Source organism: Leucoraja erinacea, chromosome 13 (assembly GCF_028641065.1).
Source record: "Leucoraja erinacea ecotype New England chromosome 13, Leri_hhj_1, whole genome shotgun sequence".
Taxonomy (NCBI): Eukaryota; Metazoa; Chordata; class Chondrichthyes; order Rajiformes; family Rajidae; genus Leucoraja; species Leucoraja erinaceus.
In genome coordinates this window covers 2,566,391-2,584,097 of record NC_073389.1, presented here as the reverse complement: position 1 = coordinate 2,584,097, position 17,707 = coordinate 2,566,391, and the positions used below count along the sequence as shown (strand labels likewise).

General features: G+C 48.9%; 1 protein-coding gene across 1 annotated transcript in view; it reads left to right on the top strand.

Annotated features, from left to right (window-relative positions):
• LOC129702533 (plexin-D1-like) overlaps nt 1-11,822 on the top strand; it is a 29,548-nt gene extending 17,726 nt beyond the window's left edge. Inside the window, exons 2-3 of the mRNA XM_055644279.1 lie at nt 1,183-1,317; nt 11,365-11,822. Of these exons, the coding sequence (XP_055500254.1) occupies nt 1,183-1,317; nt 11,365-11,775 (546 nt within the window). The 3' untranslated portion in view covers nt 11,776-11,822. The remainder of the gene's footprint in view (nt 1-1,182; nt 1,318-11,364) is intronic.
• Nucleotides 11,823-17,707: the final 5,885 nt, after the last annotated feature.

Genomic DNA, 17,707 nt, shown 5'->3' with positions numbered 1-17,707 from the left:
GTGTGTAGCGTGGTGTTAATGCACGCGGATCACTGGTCAGTGCAGACTCATTGGGCCAAAGGGTCTGTTTCCGCGGAGGCTGTATCTCTGAACTAAACTCAGCAGCTGAGAAATGGTATTGTATGGGCATTACATTAGTGTGTGTGATGCATTAACGCAGCAGATGCATTGGTGGGATGTTGTCATGTAATGAGAAGCAGTTGCAATCGCATCCCATTCCATGCATTTGGTATCTTTGGTAAAAAATGTAAGTTGTTCCTCGTGGGTAAGATAGTGCTAGAGCACGGATGATCGCTGGTCAGGACGGACTCAGTAGGTCAAAGGGCCTGTTTCCGTGCTATATCTCAAACTAATACATGGTGCAGAATATTAATCGGATTTCCAGGTACTGCAGTCAATTAATTTGCAGCATCACTTGCACAAAATGGTCTAAATTACTATTGGGTCAGTTTTTGATCATGCTTTGTGATATTTTACAATGATCCTCACTGAGTGTCCTTGGTTCATGTTGCACTTTTATGCATAATTTTACTTTCTGTAAAACAGATAAAGAATAACAAGTCCTGAACACAAAGTCCATGTTGACTATTCCTTTGCCTATAGTGATGCTGCTTAACCTGCAGTGTTCCTCCTGCAGTCTGCTTTTAGTGACTTGCTTTTCAGCACTGCCATAGACTGTCCAATACTTTAGACGTGGAATCAATTGTTACTGTAAGGTTGGGAAATGCAGTGGTCAATCTGAGTACGGCAAGTTCTTACAAACAATGAGGAAAATTGATATTTATTTAAATAAATATATGAGATACAGCGTGGAAACAGGCCCTAGCAGTCGCCCTGTACCCTAATTTTATCCTACACTTTAGGGACAATTTACAGAGCCCATTTAATCTACAAACCAGCATGTTTTTGGGATATGGGAGGAAGCCAAAGCACCCGGAGAAAACCTACACGGTCACAGGGAGAATGTGCAAACTCCATACAGACAGTTCCCAGAGTCAGGATCGAACCTGGGTCTCTGGAGCTTTCAGGGCAGCAACTCTACTGCTGCGCCACCGTGCCGATCGTATGGGGAGTAGCAGTTTTAGCTGATGTTAGTTAAGGACAGATTCTACCTCAGACTGGGGAAACAATGTCTCTATCATACTATTTGTTAGATTATTAACTGCATGACTTTTATTGCAGCTGGTTCTGGATGAAAACATGAAAGTACTTCGGCCGAGTATTCTGATTGAACTACAAGATGACTCTCCAATTAAGCACAGCATAATGTTTGATAAAATAGATCCACATTACTTCTACCTGTTAACTGAGAGGATGGTAAGCTGATTTTTGTTCACAGTTCTATCATTTAATTAATGCCTTTCATTCCTGGCATGTGACATTATGGCAAAGCTGATGTTTGTAACTATCTGCAGTTGGCCTGAGAAGGTGGTTACTAGGTGGTCCTTGGATCTACTGCTTGCTATAGGAGACGAGGAGGAATTTCTTTAGTCAGTGGAATTCATTGCCGCAGAAAGCTGTTGAGTCCATATCATTGGATATTTTTAAGGCGGAGATGGATAGATTCTTGATTAGTACGGGTGTCAGGGTTTATGGGGAGAAGGCTGGAGAATGGGGTTGAGAGGGAAAGCTATATCAGCCATGATTGAATGGTGGTGTAGACTTGATGGGCTGAATGGCCTAATTCTGCTGCTGTAACATATGAACATGAGTGATGGGCTCAACGATTTTGCAGGACATTTAAAGACTTTGGACTTTAAAGTAAAGCCTGGCTGTATCTCTAAATACTTTAGACTTTAGAGATACAGCCAGGCTTTACTTTAAAGTCCAAAAGTCATCAGATTACAATTTCACATGTTGAAACTCTCAAAGCAATTGGCTCCAAAATAAATAAATCTGGGGTGATGGAATTTTACTTCATGGTTCTGAAATCAGTCAAAGTGATTACAAGAAGAGTTAATTACAAAGGGAAATACAAATTTATTAGATACTTTAGACTTTAGAGATACAGCCAGAAACAGGCCATTCGGCCCACCGAGTCCGCACCAACCAGCGATCAACCCATACACTAGCATTATCCTATACACTGGGGACAATTTACCGAGACAGCACCGACCAGCGACCCCTGCACGTTAGCACTATCCTACACACAAGAGGGACAATTTATAATTATACCAAGACAATTAACCTACAAAACCTGTACATCTTTGAATTGTGGGAGGAAACTGGTGCACCCGGAGAAAACATACATGATCATGGGGAGAATGTACAAACTCCGTAGAGACAGCACCCATAGTCAGGATCAAACCCGAATCTCTGACGCTGTAAGGCAACAATTCTACTACTGTGCCACCGTGCCGCCCAGTGACTGTGCTCTGTGTTTCCATCATGTTACACACCATCCTGGTGTCATTACTTTTATAGCGAGATGAAGGTCCTGAGATCCCTTGACCAGCAGTAACGTGGGAATTCTTCCACCACGGGGGGTTTTACCCACTCATTCACAGCATGTACACATCCCTACCAGCTTCAGCCAAGACTTACACCTTTGAACCAAACTGATTCTGGTCCATTTTAAAGAGCAGTAAATGACCAAACATTTCAGTCGGTCTGCAGTCATTTTTACGCTGAGTAAGGATGGGGGGATTCCTTTCCTGAAGCACATTGGTAAACCAGTGGAAGTAGTTTCATGAGAAAGACCTACCAACATAGTCTCAAGACATCCAAGAATTACCAGGAAAGGCTACCATTGCTGATCCTGAAGTATAAGGTTGTAGGGGGACTTTTGTGCTATTTTGTGCTCTACCCATGCCCTGTATCTAGATAGGCACAGACACAAAATAAAACAGCGTGTAGATCAGTGGTGAGTGTATCAAACAAGTCGATTTATTGAAGGCCTTAACATTGCATACTGTAAAACACTCTCATATATCCCAAAGTGTTTCAAAGATTCACAATACATACAGCATTTTATATTCTCATGACACAATGGTTTCTTATAGATTTGAAATATGTCATCATAGATCGATGTCTCTGTGACCTTCCATCTTTGTCTTTTCACAGAACTATCTTTAACCCTACACTTCATGTTACCTTGAACATTTTCCTCCAATATATCTACAAATACTATACATGTCAATATCCCTGTAGGGAGAATAGATGGGGTCCACTTATTGAAAAGGACCATTCGTTAACCTCTGGGGACTTGCCCGCCAAACACAGTGACAAGGAGCAGCTGTAATCTCAGGGTTGCAATGGATAAGAACATAAGCAGAACTGCGAACAACTATCCCCCCTCAATAGATAAGGAAGCCTGCTTTTCAGCAGAGTGTGTTGTTATTACGCTCAGCTATTTACAACCCCCAATGTCTATATAACTAAAAGTCTTCGGTTTGCGCCCACGATGTGCCTCTGTGTCAATGGTTAATTCCTATCTTCTTCCAAACGCTAGACCACAGCCTTCTCATTTTCACACTTCCTACTCACATTTTTCCCGCGGTGGCGATAAACATCTTCCCGTCGCATTTCCACCTATATTTCCAAAGTTATTAATTTTTGAAATTTTAAAAACAGCCAAAACCATCTTCTCACGGACAGCACCACCAATCACAATGGGTTCTCAAGCTGGTTGCCGACTGCTACAATGACATTACAATGGGACATTGCCAATGGTAACGTGGTTGCTGCCCCTCTACCAATATCTGAAGGGGCTGCTCATCAAGTTCTAGTTGCATTTTGGTCCCAAGATCCTGATGTTTGGGCACAAGGCTGAGAGTGGGGAGGGCAATCGGGTGGGAATTCTCATCGCCCCCCCCCCACATCCGTCGCCCCCTCCTCCCCCTGGAGTGAACGTCGACGCCACGGAAGAGATCTGCACCATGGTGCATGCTGCAGTCTGACAAACCTGCAAGATTTTGCTCTGCCGTTTTAATGAGAAATTTAGAAGCCACCAAATCCAGAGGCATTTCCCCTTGTCACTGGGAAGTGTGCTTTATATTGAGGATGTAGCTGTATTTCTAAAGCTTATTCTGGTTTCGGTCTAGAGTATTTTTAAACTGAGAAGTATCGTGAGGAACTTGCAATGACATCATTGCCAGGTATATGCTTTGTGCGCATTTACGAAGATTAATTTGCCGTTGTTGTACTCACCACAATGTATTTGGTGAGATCCAGAGGAAATATAGGGTGGAGGAGTTGGTGGGGTATGTGGCCAACAGCACAAACAAGGGGAGGAATAGAAAGGATTACATGAAGGAGGGTGGATGGCAAAGTAAATCCCATGGATCAACGTCTGAGTGGTTAATCGTGGCTTGAGGAATAAGGAAAGTTACTAAATGCAGTGTAGAAGCTAAAAAATCTAGCAATACAGATAAATAATAACTAAACTAAGCACAGCGGTAGAGTTGCTGCCTTACAGCGCCAGAGACCCAGGTTCGATCCTGACTACAGGTGCTGTTTGTATGGAATATGTACGTTCTCACCGTGACCGTGTGGGTTTTCTCCAGGATCTCCGGTTTGCTTCCACTGACAAACTGCTCCAAAGACATACAGGTTTGTAGGTTAATTGGTTTGGTTTAATTGTAAATTGTCCCATCGATCAGTGTGTTAGTGTGCGTGGATCGCTGGTTGGCATGGAGTTGGTGGGCAGAAGGGCCTGTTTAGCGCTGTATCTCTACACCAAACTAAACCAGTGGTTCTAGACTTGGTGGTAGAAAGGGAAGACAAGGCACATGCTGTGTGACAGGGGTTTGTGCAATGTGGATTTTAATGAGTGAACAAAATACTTATTCCAGGTGATAGATTTGTTTTGAAAGGTTTTTAATTTTGACTGCCTCTGATGGCTCCACCCTGTCACCTCATCGCTTCATAATGATGTTTAGTTTAGTTTAGAGAATTAGCGCAGATAAAATAAAGCCCTTCGGCTCACCGAGCCCGCACCAACCAGTAATTCCCGCACACTAACATTATCCTATGCACACTAGGGACAATTTACAATTGTACCAAAGCCAATTGACCTATAAACCTGTACGGCTTTGGAGTGTGGGAGGAAACCGGAGATCCCCGAGAAAACCCACGCTGGTCACGGGGAGAACGTACAAACTCCATACAGACAGCACCCGTAGTCAGGATCGAACCCTGATTTAGATGAAGGGATTAAAAGTAACATTAGCAAACTTGCAGATGACACAAAGCTGGGTGGCAGTGTGAACTGTGAGGAGGATGCTTTGAGGATGCAGGTTGACTTGGACAGGTTTGGTGAGTGGGCAGATGCATGGCAGATGCAGTTTAATGTGGATAAATGCAAGTTTATCCACTTTGGTGGCAAAAACAGGAAGGAAGATTATTATCTAAATCAGTGGTTCCCAACCTTTTTTTGGCCATGCCCCACCTAATCACCTCTAAAATCCTGATGCCGCCCCCCCCCCCCATGTGGTGATATATAATTCTTATCATTTAAAAAGTGAACTCCGTTTCAGCTGAAGAAGCTTAAAATGCCAATACCTTGGTTTAAACAAGCTTCAAAAGAACATGGCATCCATGAAAAAGAAAAATGAAATAAACAAAAGACAGTTAAAGTTCTGAGCAAGAAATTACAAAAAAAATTGTAAAAAAAAAAAAGAAAAAAACATTAGGTGGAAATTGCCCCCCTTAAAAATCAAATTGCCCCCCTGTGGGGCGTACGCCCCACGTTGGGAACCACTGATCTAAATGGTGTCAAGTTGGGAAAAGGGGAAGTACAACGGGATGCGGGGGTCCTTGTTCATCAGTCACTGAAAGTAAGCATGCAGGTAGAGTAGGCAGTGAAGAAAGCTAATGGAATGTTGGCCTTCACAGAGAGTTCAGTTTAGGAGCTTGGAGATCGTACTGGTATTGTACAGGGCTCTAGTGAGACCACACCTCGTGTATTGTGTGCAATTATGATCTTGTGATTGAGGAAGGACATTCTTGCTATTGAGGGAGTGCAGCGTAGGTTCACAAGGTTGATTCCTGGGATGGCGGGACTGTCATATGTTGATCAAATGGAGCAGCTGGGCTTGTACACTCTGGAATTTAGGATGAGAGGGGATCTTATTGAAACATATAAGATTATTCAGGGTTTGGACATGCTGGAGGCATGAAACATGTTCCCGATGTTGGGGGAGGCCAGAACCAGGGGCCACAGTTTAAGAATAAGGGGTAAGCCGGAGATGAGGAAATACTTTTTCGCACAAAGTTGTGAATCTGTGGAATTCTCTGCCTCAGAGGGCAGTGGAGGCCGGTTCTCTGGATGCTTTCAAGAGAGTTCGATAGAGCTCTTAAAGATCATGGGGAGAAGGCAAGAATGAGGTACTGATTGTGGATGATCAGCCTTGATCACATTGAATAGCGGTGCTGGCTCGAAGGGCCAAATGGCCTACTCCTGCACCTATTCACTATTGTCTACTTCAACAGATGTGCTACAGAATGTATTCTGGTAGGGTGCATCTCCGTCTGGTGTGGCAACTGCTCTGCTCTTGACTGCCTGATCTTGCAGAGTGTGGTGAGCACAGCCCAGTACATCACAGGCTCGTCACTACCTTCCATCTAGAGCAGCTTCACAAGATAAAGCCAGCAAAGTCCGGTCAAGGATAGTCCAAGAGACATCAAAGAGGTAGATAGTAGTTCAGCACTGCTGTTTAAGAAGGAATTGCATATGCTGGAAGGTAGACAAAAGTGCTTGAGAAACTCAGCGGGTGCAGCAGCATCTACAGAGCGAAGGAAATAGGCAATGTTTCGCGCCGAAACCCTTCTTCACTGCTCTCTGGTTGTGGTAGGATGATTCAGATGCCTGATAACAGCTGGAAAGACTGTCCCTGAATCTGGTAGTGTGCGTTTTCACACTTCTATACCTTTTGCCTGATGGGACATCTTACTGAGGAATGTAGATTGATGCATTAATGACACATTGAATTTCTTAAAACTCACCATCATGAGCAAAGATCTTATAGCTCCGCTATAGGATCTTTGATCATGAGTGAGAACTTCTTCTTGGTCTGCAGCAGATTAGTCATTCAATTTACCTACCGGCCCACATTGTGTCTCTCTGTCTCGCTCTCTCCCTCCCTCTCTCTCCCGTGCGCTCTCTCTCTCTCTCTCTCCCGTTCCCCACCTCTCTCTCTTGCTCTCTCGGCATTCCCGGAATCATTGACGTTTGGCGGTATACAGAAATGCTGGAGAAACTTAGCATCTATGTAGCGAAGGAAATATGTAACGTTTCGGGTCGAAACCCTTCTTCAGACCCGGCTATTTCCTTCGCTCCATAGACGCTGCCTTACACCCGCTGAGTTTCTCCAGCATTTTTGTCTACCGATTTTCCAGCATCTACAGTTCTTTCTTTGACGTTTTGCGATGATGGCTGCATCTGCTGTTCCTTTCTGTTGGGGGGGGGGGGGGGGGGGGAGAGAGGAGAGAGAGAGAGTCCTGGTCTGTGGTGGCTCCTGATAAATGATATGTTCCCTGAGTTTCTCTAGCACTCTGTGTTTTTTGTTTGGCTCTGAAGTTGAAGGTGGACCCCCCTGTGTCTATCTTCAACTCCCTGTCTGTGGTGGCTCAGCGGGGTGGGCAGGGGCTCTGGGGAGAGGTTTGCATTTCTGGTCGAGACCCTTCTGCAGACAATCACAAGTACTCTCACCGACGAGAGTTCAGTTCAGTCTGATGAAGGGTCTTCGCTCCAGAGTCCTTGCGCTGCCTGTCCTGCTGAGCTACTCCAGCTTTTGTCTATCTTCAATTTCCGAGTTAGATAAAATTGCAAACTTGATTTTTAGAATCTCAAAATTTTGTAACATTGCTGGAAAATGTACCTGCATCTTGGAGGCTGAAGGTTAGATTGTTAGCCAAGAAGGATAGACTTCGTTATCCCTCAGTACAGCAACATCAAGAACGATGTTGCTGTACTGAGGTATAGCCAAGTCTATCCCTCATTGCTAGCAGCTGATGGGAAGCGGCCACAATGCGGTGGCGTCCGCAGCGGTGAGTCAGTGTTACTGGCATGAACCCGACCCGACCCCCTTTTTCTCAACGCTCATTCCCTCCTCGCAACTTTAACCCTGGCTAGACTCCCCACACGCTGTGAAAGGAATTCTCCACTGAATTGTCCTGTTACTGACAACACGTGACTCATTGATAATTATTTATTTATATTTCAACGACAAATTTTCCCAATTGGGCCCCGCACCTCCTAAGGCCGGCCCTGAGTACAGGCAGCAGTTTAGTTTTAGCTCACATCTGCAAACATTATTAGCGTGTGTTATCATGTACCCTGCTCATTAGTTTTAAGGTTTGGGTGAAAACTGTTGTCTCTTTATTCTTAATTGTGGGCATTCATTACGCATGCACGCGCACACACACACATATACATGGCGCCGTACAATGGCAGCCTCACCAACCGTGTCTCATCCTTTTCTTTCTTTGTTGTTTTTAGTATGTTGTTAAATGTATCTTTTAGTGTATCTTTAGCTTTGGTTATGTGGGTGATGGGGGGGGGGGGGGGGGGGGTTGGGGGAATCTTTTTTTATTTTCTTTGCTCGACGGAGATGCCACTTTTTCCGTACCGTATCCCTGTCTACCCTGCGGCTTAACATCGAGGAGCTGGCGGCCTCTTGCTGGGGATCGACTTTGGGAACTCCAACTATGGGAGCCTGCGGACATCGGAGAGCTTGCGTCCCTTGGTTAGGGCCTGACTTTGGGAGCTCCAAGTCGCAGGAGCTTCGACCACCCCGACCGCAGGAGCTTAGATCGCCCCGATGCGAAGGCTTCGACTGCCGGCTGCGGGAGCTTTGATCCCCCGAGTGCGGATGGTTCAATTCCCTGGACTACGGGAGAATAAGCAGGAAAGAAGATAAGACTTTATTGCTTCCATCACAGTGTGGGGGAGAAATTCAGATTCAGTTTCAATCTTTATTGTCAATGTGCAGTGTACAGTACAGAGACAACGAAATGCAGTTAGCATCTCATATATGTACAGTAGTAGTAGTAGTGCAATTTTTCTGGGGGAAGGAGTGTGTGGGGGGGGGGGGGGGGGGGGGCGGCACTGGCAATCTCCAAGGTGCAGAGTTAAGTAGTATAACAGCCGCAGGGAAGAAGCTGTTCCTGAACCTGCTGGTCCGGCAACGCAGAGACCTGTAGCGCCTCCCGGATGCGAGGAGGGTAAACAGTCTGTGGCTGGGGTGAGAGCAGTCCTTGACGATGCTGCGCGCCCTTCGCAGACATTGCTTGCTTTGGACAGACTCAATGGAGGGGAGTGAGGAACGGTGATGCGTTGTGCAATTTCCACCACTCTCTGCAGTGCTTTCTGGTCGGAGACAGAGTAGTTGCCATACCGTACTGTGATACAGTTGGTAAGGATGCTCTCGATAGTGCAGCGGTAGAAGTTCACCAGAATCTGAGGAGACAGATGGACCGCTCAGGAAGAAGACGCTGGTGAGCCTTCTTGACCAATGTTGAGGTGTTGTGGGTGCAAGAGAGGTCATCAGAGATGTTGACCCCCAGAAACCTGAAGCTGGAAACACGTTCCACCTCCGTCCTGTTAATATGGATGGGGGTGTGCGTGCTGCCCCTAGACCTTCTGAAGTCCACAATGAACTCCTTGGTCTTCTTGGAGTTATGGGCCAGGTTGTTGTCAGCGCACCATGCTGCTAGGAGCTGGACCTTCTCCCTATAGGCCGACTCATCGCTGTCGCTGATGAGGCCAATCACCCTTGTATCAACTGCATACTTGATGATGGTGTTAGTACCATATACAGGTGTGCAGTCTAAGGTGAAGAGTAGTGGAGGAGGCTCAGCAGACAGCCCTGTGGAACGCCGGTGTTCAGGGTGGGGGTTGAAGAGGTGTGGTTGTCTAACCTCACAGACTGGGGTCTGTCAGTTAGAAAGTCCAGTATCCAGTTGCAGAGGGAGGGGTCGATGCCCAGGTCTCTGAGTTTGGTGATCAGTTTTGAGGGGATAATGGTGTTGAATGCTGAGCTGTAATCGATGAACAGCATTCTTACGTAAGTGTCTCTGTTGTCGAGGTGGGAGAGGGCGAAGTGAAGTGCCGTTGAGATGGTATCCTCCATACTCCTGTTCTTGTGGTAGGCAAACTGATAGGGGTCCAGTGTGGGAGGTAGGCAGCCTTTGAGGTGTGCCAGGACCAGCCTCTCGAAGCACTTAGTGATGATGGGAGTAAGTGCAACTGGGCGGAAGTCGTTGAGGTTCGCCGCAGTGGAGTGTTTTGGCACCGGCACAATGGAGGTGGTTTTAAGGCACGTGGGGACAACTGCTTGGGCAAGTGACAGGTTGAAGATGACAGTCCAGACGTCTGTCAGCTGCGTAGCACAGGCCCTGAGGACGCGCCCGGGGATGCCATCAGGGCCAGCAGCCTTACGTGCATTAATCCTGCTCAGTGCCACAAACACGTCGTAGGGGGTGAGTGTGAGGAGCTGGTGATCAGCAGGGAGCACAGCCTTGATGGCCATCTCTTGATTGTCCCTGTCAAAGCAGCCATAAAAGTGGTTAAGCACCTCAAGGAAGGAGGCGTCGCTGGATGTGGGGGTGGTGTTGGTGGATCTATAGTCCGTGATGGCCTGGATGCCTTGCCACATGCTTCGGAGGTCGGAGTTGTTATTGAAGTGCTCCTCAATCCTTAGCTTGTAGCTATGCTTGGCCTTCTTGATGCCCCTCTTCAGGTTAGACCTGGATGAACTGTAGGCTCGAGCATCGCCTGACCTGAAAGCGGTGTCCCGTGCTTTCAGCAGTAGCCTGACCTCGCTGTTCATCCATGGCTTCTGATTCAAGAATGTGGTAATCCGTTTGAGGGAGGTGACACTGTTGATGGTGGAGTTGATAAAGTCCAAAACAGAGGATTTATAAGAGTCAATGTCCGTGTGGGAATGTTTATGTTGACTTTTATGTAGTTGTGTGTCTTGTTTCTTTTTTTCTATAATGACTGTATGCCAAATCAAACGTCACTGTACCCTAAATAATACACGTGACAATAAAGGACCATTGAACCATTGAACACAGACACGCGCGCACACACACACACATACACAAATACACACACACAAATATACATACACACACATACAAAAAATTGCATATACACACACATGCACACATATACACATGCACACATATACATACATTCATATATGTGCACACACATACATACACACACCACACACACGGTGCAAAAAGGAATCTCCCGTGGGGAATCATCCCGAAAGGGAAAGATAGAGCAGCCATGATTGACTGGCGGAGCAGACTTGATGGGCCAAATGGCCTAATTCTGCTCCTATCACTTATGAACATCTGAACTTGTGTGTGTTAGGAGATTCCTAAAACATTTCTTTTCCCTTGGCTCTGCAGGTGAGACGGCTGAAGGTGGCAAACTGTAGCCAGTACAGTTCGTGTGAAGATTGTTTGTTGGCACAGGACCCGTACTGTGGATGGTGTTTGCACGAGGAAAGGTCTGTTTGTACAAAGCAGCCGAGTAGCAGCAACACTGCTGGACGTCTACCTCGTAAAGCAATGTTTGAAGATAGAGGAACTCAACGCACCAGGCAGCATCTCTGGAGGAAAGAAGTAGGTGACGTTTCGGGTCAAGACCCTTCTTCAGACAGAACGCGAAACGTCACATTCCTTTTTCCAGAGAGGCTGCCTGACCAGCTGAGTTACTTCAGCTTTTTGTGTCTATCTTTAGTTTATACCATCATCTGCAGTTCCTTCCTAAACACTGATGTTAATCTGTTTTGTAATCAAAATCAGGACAGTTTTTGAGCAGGAGTATTTTTCTGCAAAATTTCAAGGTTGTTTATATGGTTTATGTCACTCCTGCAACTGTCCAACCTCCTGGTCTTTATAATACTACTAGACCCGTTGGGTCTGTTCCCCCAACGTGCGGTTGTGGGGGGGGGAGGTGCATGCAGCGTCACACACACTAACTACCCCCCCCCCCCCCGCACTCACGCTAATTACCCCCCTTGATACTATATTAATATTATTAATTTGCTCCTTTTACCCCATAACCACCCTATCTACTGACGCATAGCCCCTAACGCAGTCACATCTAGAGAGGGGGGGAGGGGGTGTAGAGAGTGAGGGCAGAGAGAGAAGGGGCAGAGACACAGAGAGAGGGGCTAGAGTGAGAGGGGGTGGCGAGGAGAAGAGGGAGGGTGGGTGAGGGGAAAGGTGGGGTGGAGGGGAGGAGGGAGAGAGGGTGAGAGAGGGGGGGGGAGAGGTGGGGAGCAGGGAGGGTGGAGGGAATGGGGTAGGGGTGTTTGGAGGGGGTTTTAGGGGGGGTTTAGGGGAGGGACGGTGGGGGAGGGGATGGAGGGGAGGAGTGGGAGAAAAAGAGGGGAGAAAGAGAGAGAGAGTGGGGGGCGAGGTGAGAGGGGGAGAGGAGGGGGGGAGAGGAGAGGGGGGTTGAGGACAGGGGGAGGAGGGGGGGGGGGGGGGAGGAGAGGGGGTTGAGGACGGGGGGGAGAGGAGAGGGGGGGAGGGAGGAGAGGGGGGGGAGAGGCGGGGGAGAGGGGGGGGAGAGGGGGGAGTGAGGGGGGTGTGTGTGAGGAAGGGGGGGGGTGAGGGTAGGTGAGGGAAGGGGGTAGGGGTGTGTGGAGGGGGAGGGGGGGGGGGGGGGGGGGACGGCGGGGAGGGGATGGAGGGGAGGAGCGGGAGGAAAAAGAGGGGGGAGAGGGAGAGGGGGGAGTGGAGAGGAGGTGGAAAAAAGGAGAGGGGGGGAGAGGAGATTGGGGGAGAGAGAGGAGGGGGGGAGAGGAGGGGGGGGGGGGAGAGGAGGGGGGGAGGAGAGGAGAAGGGGGGGAGAGTGCCTTTTTTATTTCAACCCAAACAACCATTTGCAGGCAGTGCTTTTTTACTTTAACCATATTTTCATTTTCAAACCACATTAAGGGTACTTACTCACAGTTGCGTGGACATGTGTTCAGTGTTATTCACAGCTCAGAGAAACGTGACCCTCTGCCTTCCTCCTGCTTGCAGACTAATTGAGGCACACCACTTCCTGGTTTTTATAGTCCATCCCCCCCCCCCCCCCCCCCAGAGAGAATGGGGAATTTTGTAAAATCATTAATATCTCTGTCATTTTTCATCGACTGGAAAAATCCTCGGCATACATGCGGCGGAGGGGGGCTCTGAGCGGGGTGGCCAAAAATGACGGCCGTAGGTGGCGGCGTACTCTCGGAAATCGCAGCACAGATCGCCAAAACCGGTCAAGAACAGACTTTTAGTAATATAATAAGATAAATAATACTATATATAAAACTAACACTATGGGCATGAACATTCTGGACCCAACCTGATGCTAGACTCTTCATAGTGGGCCCTCCCCACCTATACTCACTTCTCATTTGAGTTGAGTTTGGTTGCGTGCTAACCAGCTAGCGGAAAGACAATACATGATTACATTCGACCCTTCCGCAGTGTACAGATACATGATAAAGGGAATAATGTGATTAACGTTTAGCATAGTTAAAGTGTTATCCCACTTTCTCACCCACTCTGTACACACTGGGGGCAATTTACAGAGGGCCTATTAACCTACAAATCTGCCCCCATTTTTAAAAATAAATTATTGACCCAATTATACTTCCCTTTAATGCAGGGGTGTCAAACTCATTTTAGGTCACTGGCTGGATTGGGCAAACTACAACTTCATGCAGGCCAGATCAGTTGTGCACGCGCAAACGCATGCGCTTGCTCCCACGGTTTTCGTTCCCTTCATTTTTTCTACCTGCTCTCATATGTCTCAGTATCGACTATAACTACAAAGCGTTTCGCTTTACGAATTTTCTTTCTTATGAAGATTGCCCAGCAAGCATTACTTTTATGGGCCTGTCCCACTTAGGCGATTTTTCAGCAGTCGCCTGAAAAATCGGGAACTGTAATGGCGACTGTCAGAGTGGAACACAAACACATCACCAGATTCCTTCACCAGACCGTGTGAATTTTTTTGACAGCGCTCCCCCTGCTTGACCTATCTAAATATTTCACACAGTGTAAAGCCAAGGTGATATAGGCACACACCGCGGTGAGCAGGAATGTCAGTGCTGTAAAAAGACGGCTAAAGCACAGTAAGTCCTTTAAAAGGGGGGGGGAGGGGGGAAAGGAGCAGAGACAACTTTTAAGAAGCCAGAGATACACGGTTGTGAAGCTCGGCTGACATTTAACATTGCCGGTCGGCTATCCTTAATTCTTAAAACTACTGCTCACCTTTTTTCCCAATGAGCCAATGAAATTCAGCACTGGCTACAACTTACGAGAACCTTCGACCTCCTGACAACCCACTTTCGGCTCGAGATTTCTCGCTAATCTTTATGACGGCTTCATTCTAGTCGCCACTAATTTTTCAACATGGTGAAAAATTCACGGCAACCATAATGAGGCCGCTACTAGTTCCCAGTATGCAGGATCTTCTCACGAGGTCCATTAGGATTGGAATTAACTTACAGTCGTAAGCTACAAGAATGTTGTGAAGAGAGAAAAACAATGCTATTTTGGGTTACACAAAAAAGCTGGAGAAACTCAGCGGGTGCAGCAGCATCTATGGAGCGAAGGAAATAGGCAACGTTTCGGGCCGAAACCCTTCTTCAGACTGATCGGGGGCGGGGGGGGGTGGGGACAAGAAAGGGAAAAGGAGGAGTAGCCAGAAGGCTGGGGGGTGGGAGGAGACAGCAGGGGGGCTGAAGAAGGGGAGGAGACAGCAAGGACTAACAAAATTGGGAGAATTCGATGTTCATGCCCCCGGGGTGCAGACTCCCCAAACGGAATATGAGGTGCTGTTCCTCCAATTTCCGGTGCTGCTCGCTGTGGCCATGGAGGAGACCCAGGACAGAGAGGTCGGAGACGGAGTGGGAGGGGGAGTTGAAGTGCTGAGCCACCGGGAGGTCAGCTTGGTTATTGCGGACCGAGCGGAGGTGTTCGGCGAAACGATTGCCCAACCTCCGCTTGGTCTCACCGATATAGATCTGCTGGCATCTAGAGCAGCGGACGCAATAGATGAGGTTGGAAGAGATGCAGGTAAACCTCTGTCGCACCTGGAACGATTGCTTGGGTCCTTGAACAGAGTCGAGGGGGGAGGTAAAGGGACAAGTGTTGCATCTCTTGCGGTTGCAAGGGAAAGTGCCCGGGGAGGGGGTGGACCGAGAGGGGAGGGAAGAATTGACAAGGGAGTTATGGAGGGAGCGGTCTTTGCGGAAGGCAGATATGGGGGGAGATGGGAAGATGTGGTGAGTAGTGGGGTCACGTTGGAGGTGGCGAAACTGACGGAGGATTACTTTTTGTATGTGACGGCTGGTGGGGTGAAAGGTGAGGACTAGGGGGACTCGGCCCTTGTTGCGAGTGCGGGGATGGGGAGAGAGAGCAGTGTTGCGGGGTATGGAAGAGACCCTGGTGCGAGCCTCATTTATGGTGGAGGAGGGGAACCCCCGTTCCCTGAATAGTGAGGACATTTCAGATGTCCTGGTGTGGAACGCCTCATCCGTGGAGCAGATGCGGCGTAGACGGAGGAATTGGGAGTAGGGGATGGAGTCCTTACAGGAAGCAGGGTGGGAAGAAGTGTAGTCCAGATAGCCATGGGAGTCAGTGGGCTTATAGTGTATGTCGGTTAGAAGTCTATCACCTGCAATGGAGATAGTGAGGTCAAGGAATGGTAGGGAAGTGTCGGAAATGGTCCAGGTGTATTTGAGTGCCGGATGGAAGTTAGCGGTGAAGTGGATGAAGTCAGTCAGTTGTGTGCGGGTGCAGGAGGTGGCACCAAAGCAGTCGTCGATGTAGCGGAGGTAGAGGTCGGGGATGGGGCCCTGGTATGTATTGAACAAGGATTGCTCGACGTAACCTACAAATAGGCAGGCATAGCTGGGGCCCATGCGTGTGCCCATAGCTACGCCTTGTATTTGGAGGAAGTGGGAGGAGTCGAACGTGAAGTTATTGAGGGTAAGGACCAGCTCCGCTAGGCGGAGGAGAGTGTCAGTGGCTGGGTATGGGTTGCTTCTCTGGTCGAGGAAGAACCGGAGGGCTGTGAGACCATCGTGGTGGGGGATGGAGGTGTATAGTGATTGGACGTCCATGGTGAAGATGAGGGGGTGAGGGCCTAGAGAATTGAATGCGCGGAGACGACGGAGAGTGTCTGAGGTGTCTTGAACATAGGTAGGGAGGGATTTAACCAAGGGTGATAGGATGGAGTCAAGGTATTTAGAAATGAGTTCGGTGGGGCACGAACAGGCGGAGACAATGGGTCTTCCGGGACAATCAGGTTTGTGGATTCACGAACAGGCGGAGACAGTCTCCTGGGTCTCCTCCATGGCCACAGCGAGCAGCACCGGAAATTGGAGGAACAGCACCTCATATTCCGTTTGGGGAGTCTGCACCCCGGGGGCATGAACATCGAATTCTCCCAATTTTGTTAGTCCTTGCTGTCTCCTCCCCTTCCTCAGCCCCCCTGCTGTCTCCTCCCACCCCCCAGCCTTCTGGCTACTCCTCCTTTTCCCTTTCTTGTCCCCACCCACCCCCGCCCCTGATCAGTCTGAAGAAGGGTTTCGGCCCGAAACGTTGCCTATTTCCTTCGCTCCATAGATGCTGCTGCACCCGCTGAGTTTCTCCAGCTTTTTTGTGTAACCTTCGATTCTCCAGCATCTGCAGTTCCCTCTTAAACAATGCTATTTTGGCTAAGATTTCTGGAATAGGGGGGAAGGAGGTGTCTGGTCTGGGACGGGGTTGTCTGGTCTGGGGTAGAAGGCGATGTCTAGTCTGGGGGGGGGGGGGCAGTGTCTGATCTGGAAGGTGGTGTCTGATCTGGGAAGGTGTCTCGTCTGGGGTGGAGGGGCTGTCTAGTCTGGGGGGGAAGGGGGGTGCCTGGTCTGGGGAAGGAGAGTGTCTGGAAAGGGGATGTCTGTAATGGGGGGTGGGGGGCGTCTGGTCTGGGGAAGGTGTATCTGGAATGGGGAAGAGCCGGGGGGTGTCTGGAATGGGGGTGAGGGGGATGTCTAATCTGGAGAAGGGGGGTGTCTGGTCTGGGGGGGCAGCGCATCGGATGGTCGCCAAATTCAGACGACGTCTCACCTACCCGCAGGCGGTGTCTGGAGGGGCACTGTTCTCCGTCCTGGCGGTCGGGAGCGCCCGTTATCAGCGCAGTGAGGAGGCAGCCGCCGATGGCGATGGCGATGATGAGCCGGGCACCGAGAGCTTCCACGGCGGCGGCAGCGCGGTCTCGCGCTCAAAGATCACAGAGCGGATCTTTGCTCGCGCTCGCGCTCACCCTCGCGCCGCGCGCACGCGCAGTGGACCTTCCCGCATCCGCGCGCACCCACAGTGGTCCCCGCACGTGCAGTTGTTCCCGCCCGCGGGAGCGCGCCCTGGGGCCGCTCGAGGCGCCGCCGCCCGCATCAAGTGAACGGTTTAATTAATTGTCAAATGGTCATTCTCACCTCTGCTATGCCGCCTGTCCCGCTGAGCTACTCCAGCATTTTGGCGACTACCTTCGGTGTTCAGTGTATATATACATTATAAATGGTCGTGAATTTTCTCCCCCCCCCCCCACCCCCCTAAATCATCCAAGGGCCGGATTTGCCCCCAGTAATTTGACACCCCTGCCTTAATGTAATTGTTATTCTGAACCCTCCTCCTGTATCGGAGCATTTTGTTCGATCCTAGGGATAATACTGAACTTAGAGAATGTATAACAGAAGAAACATTAGAC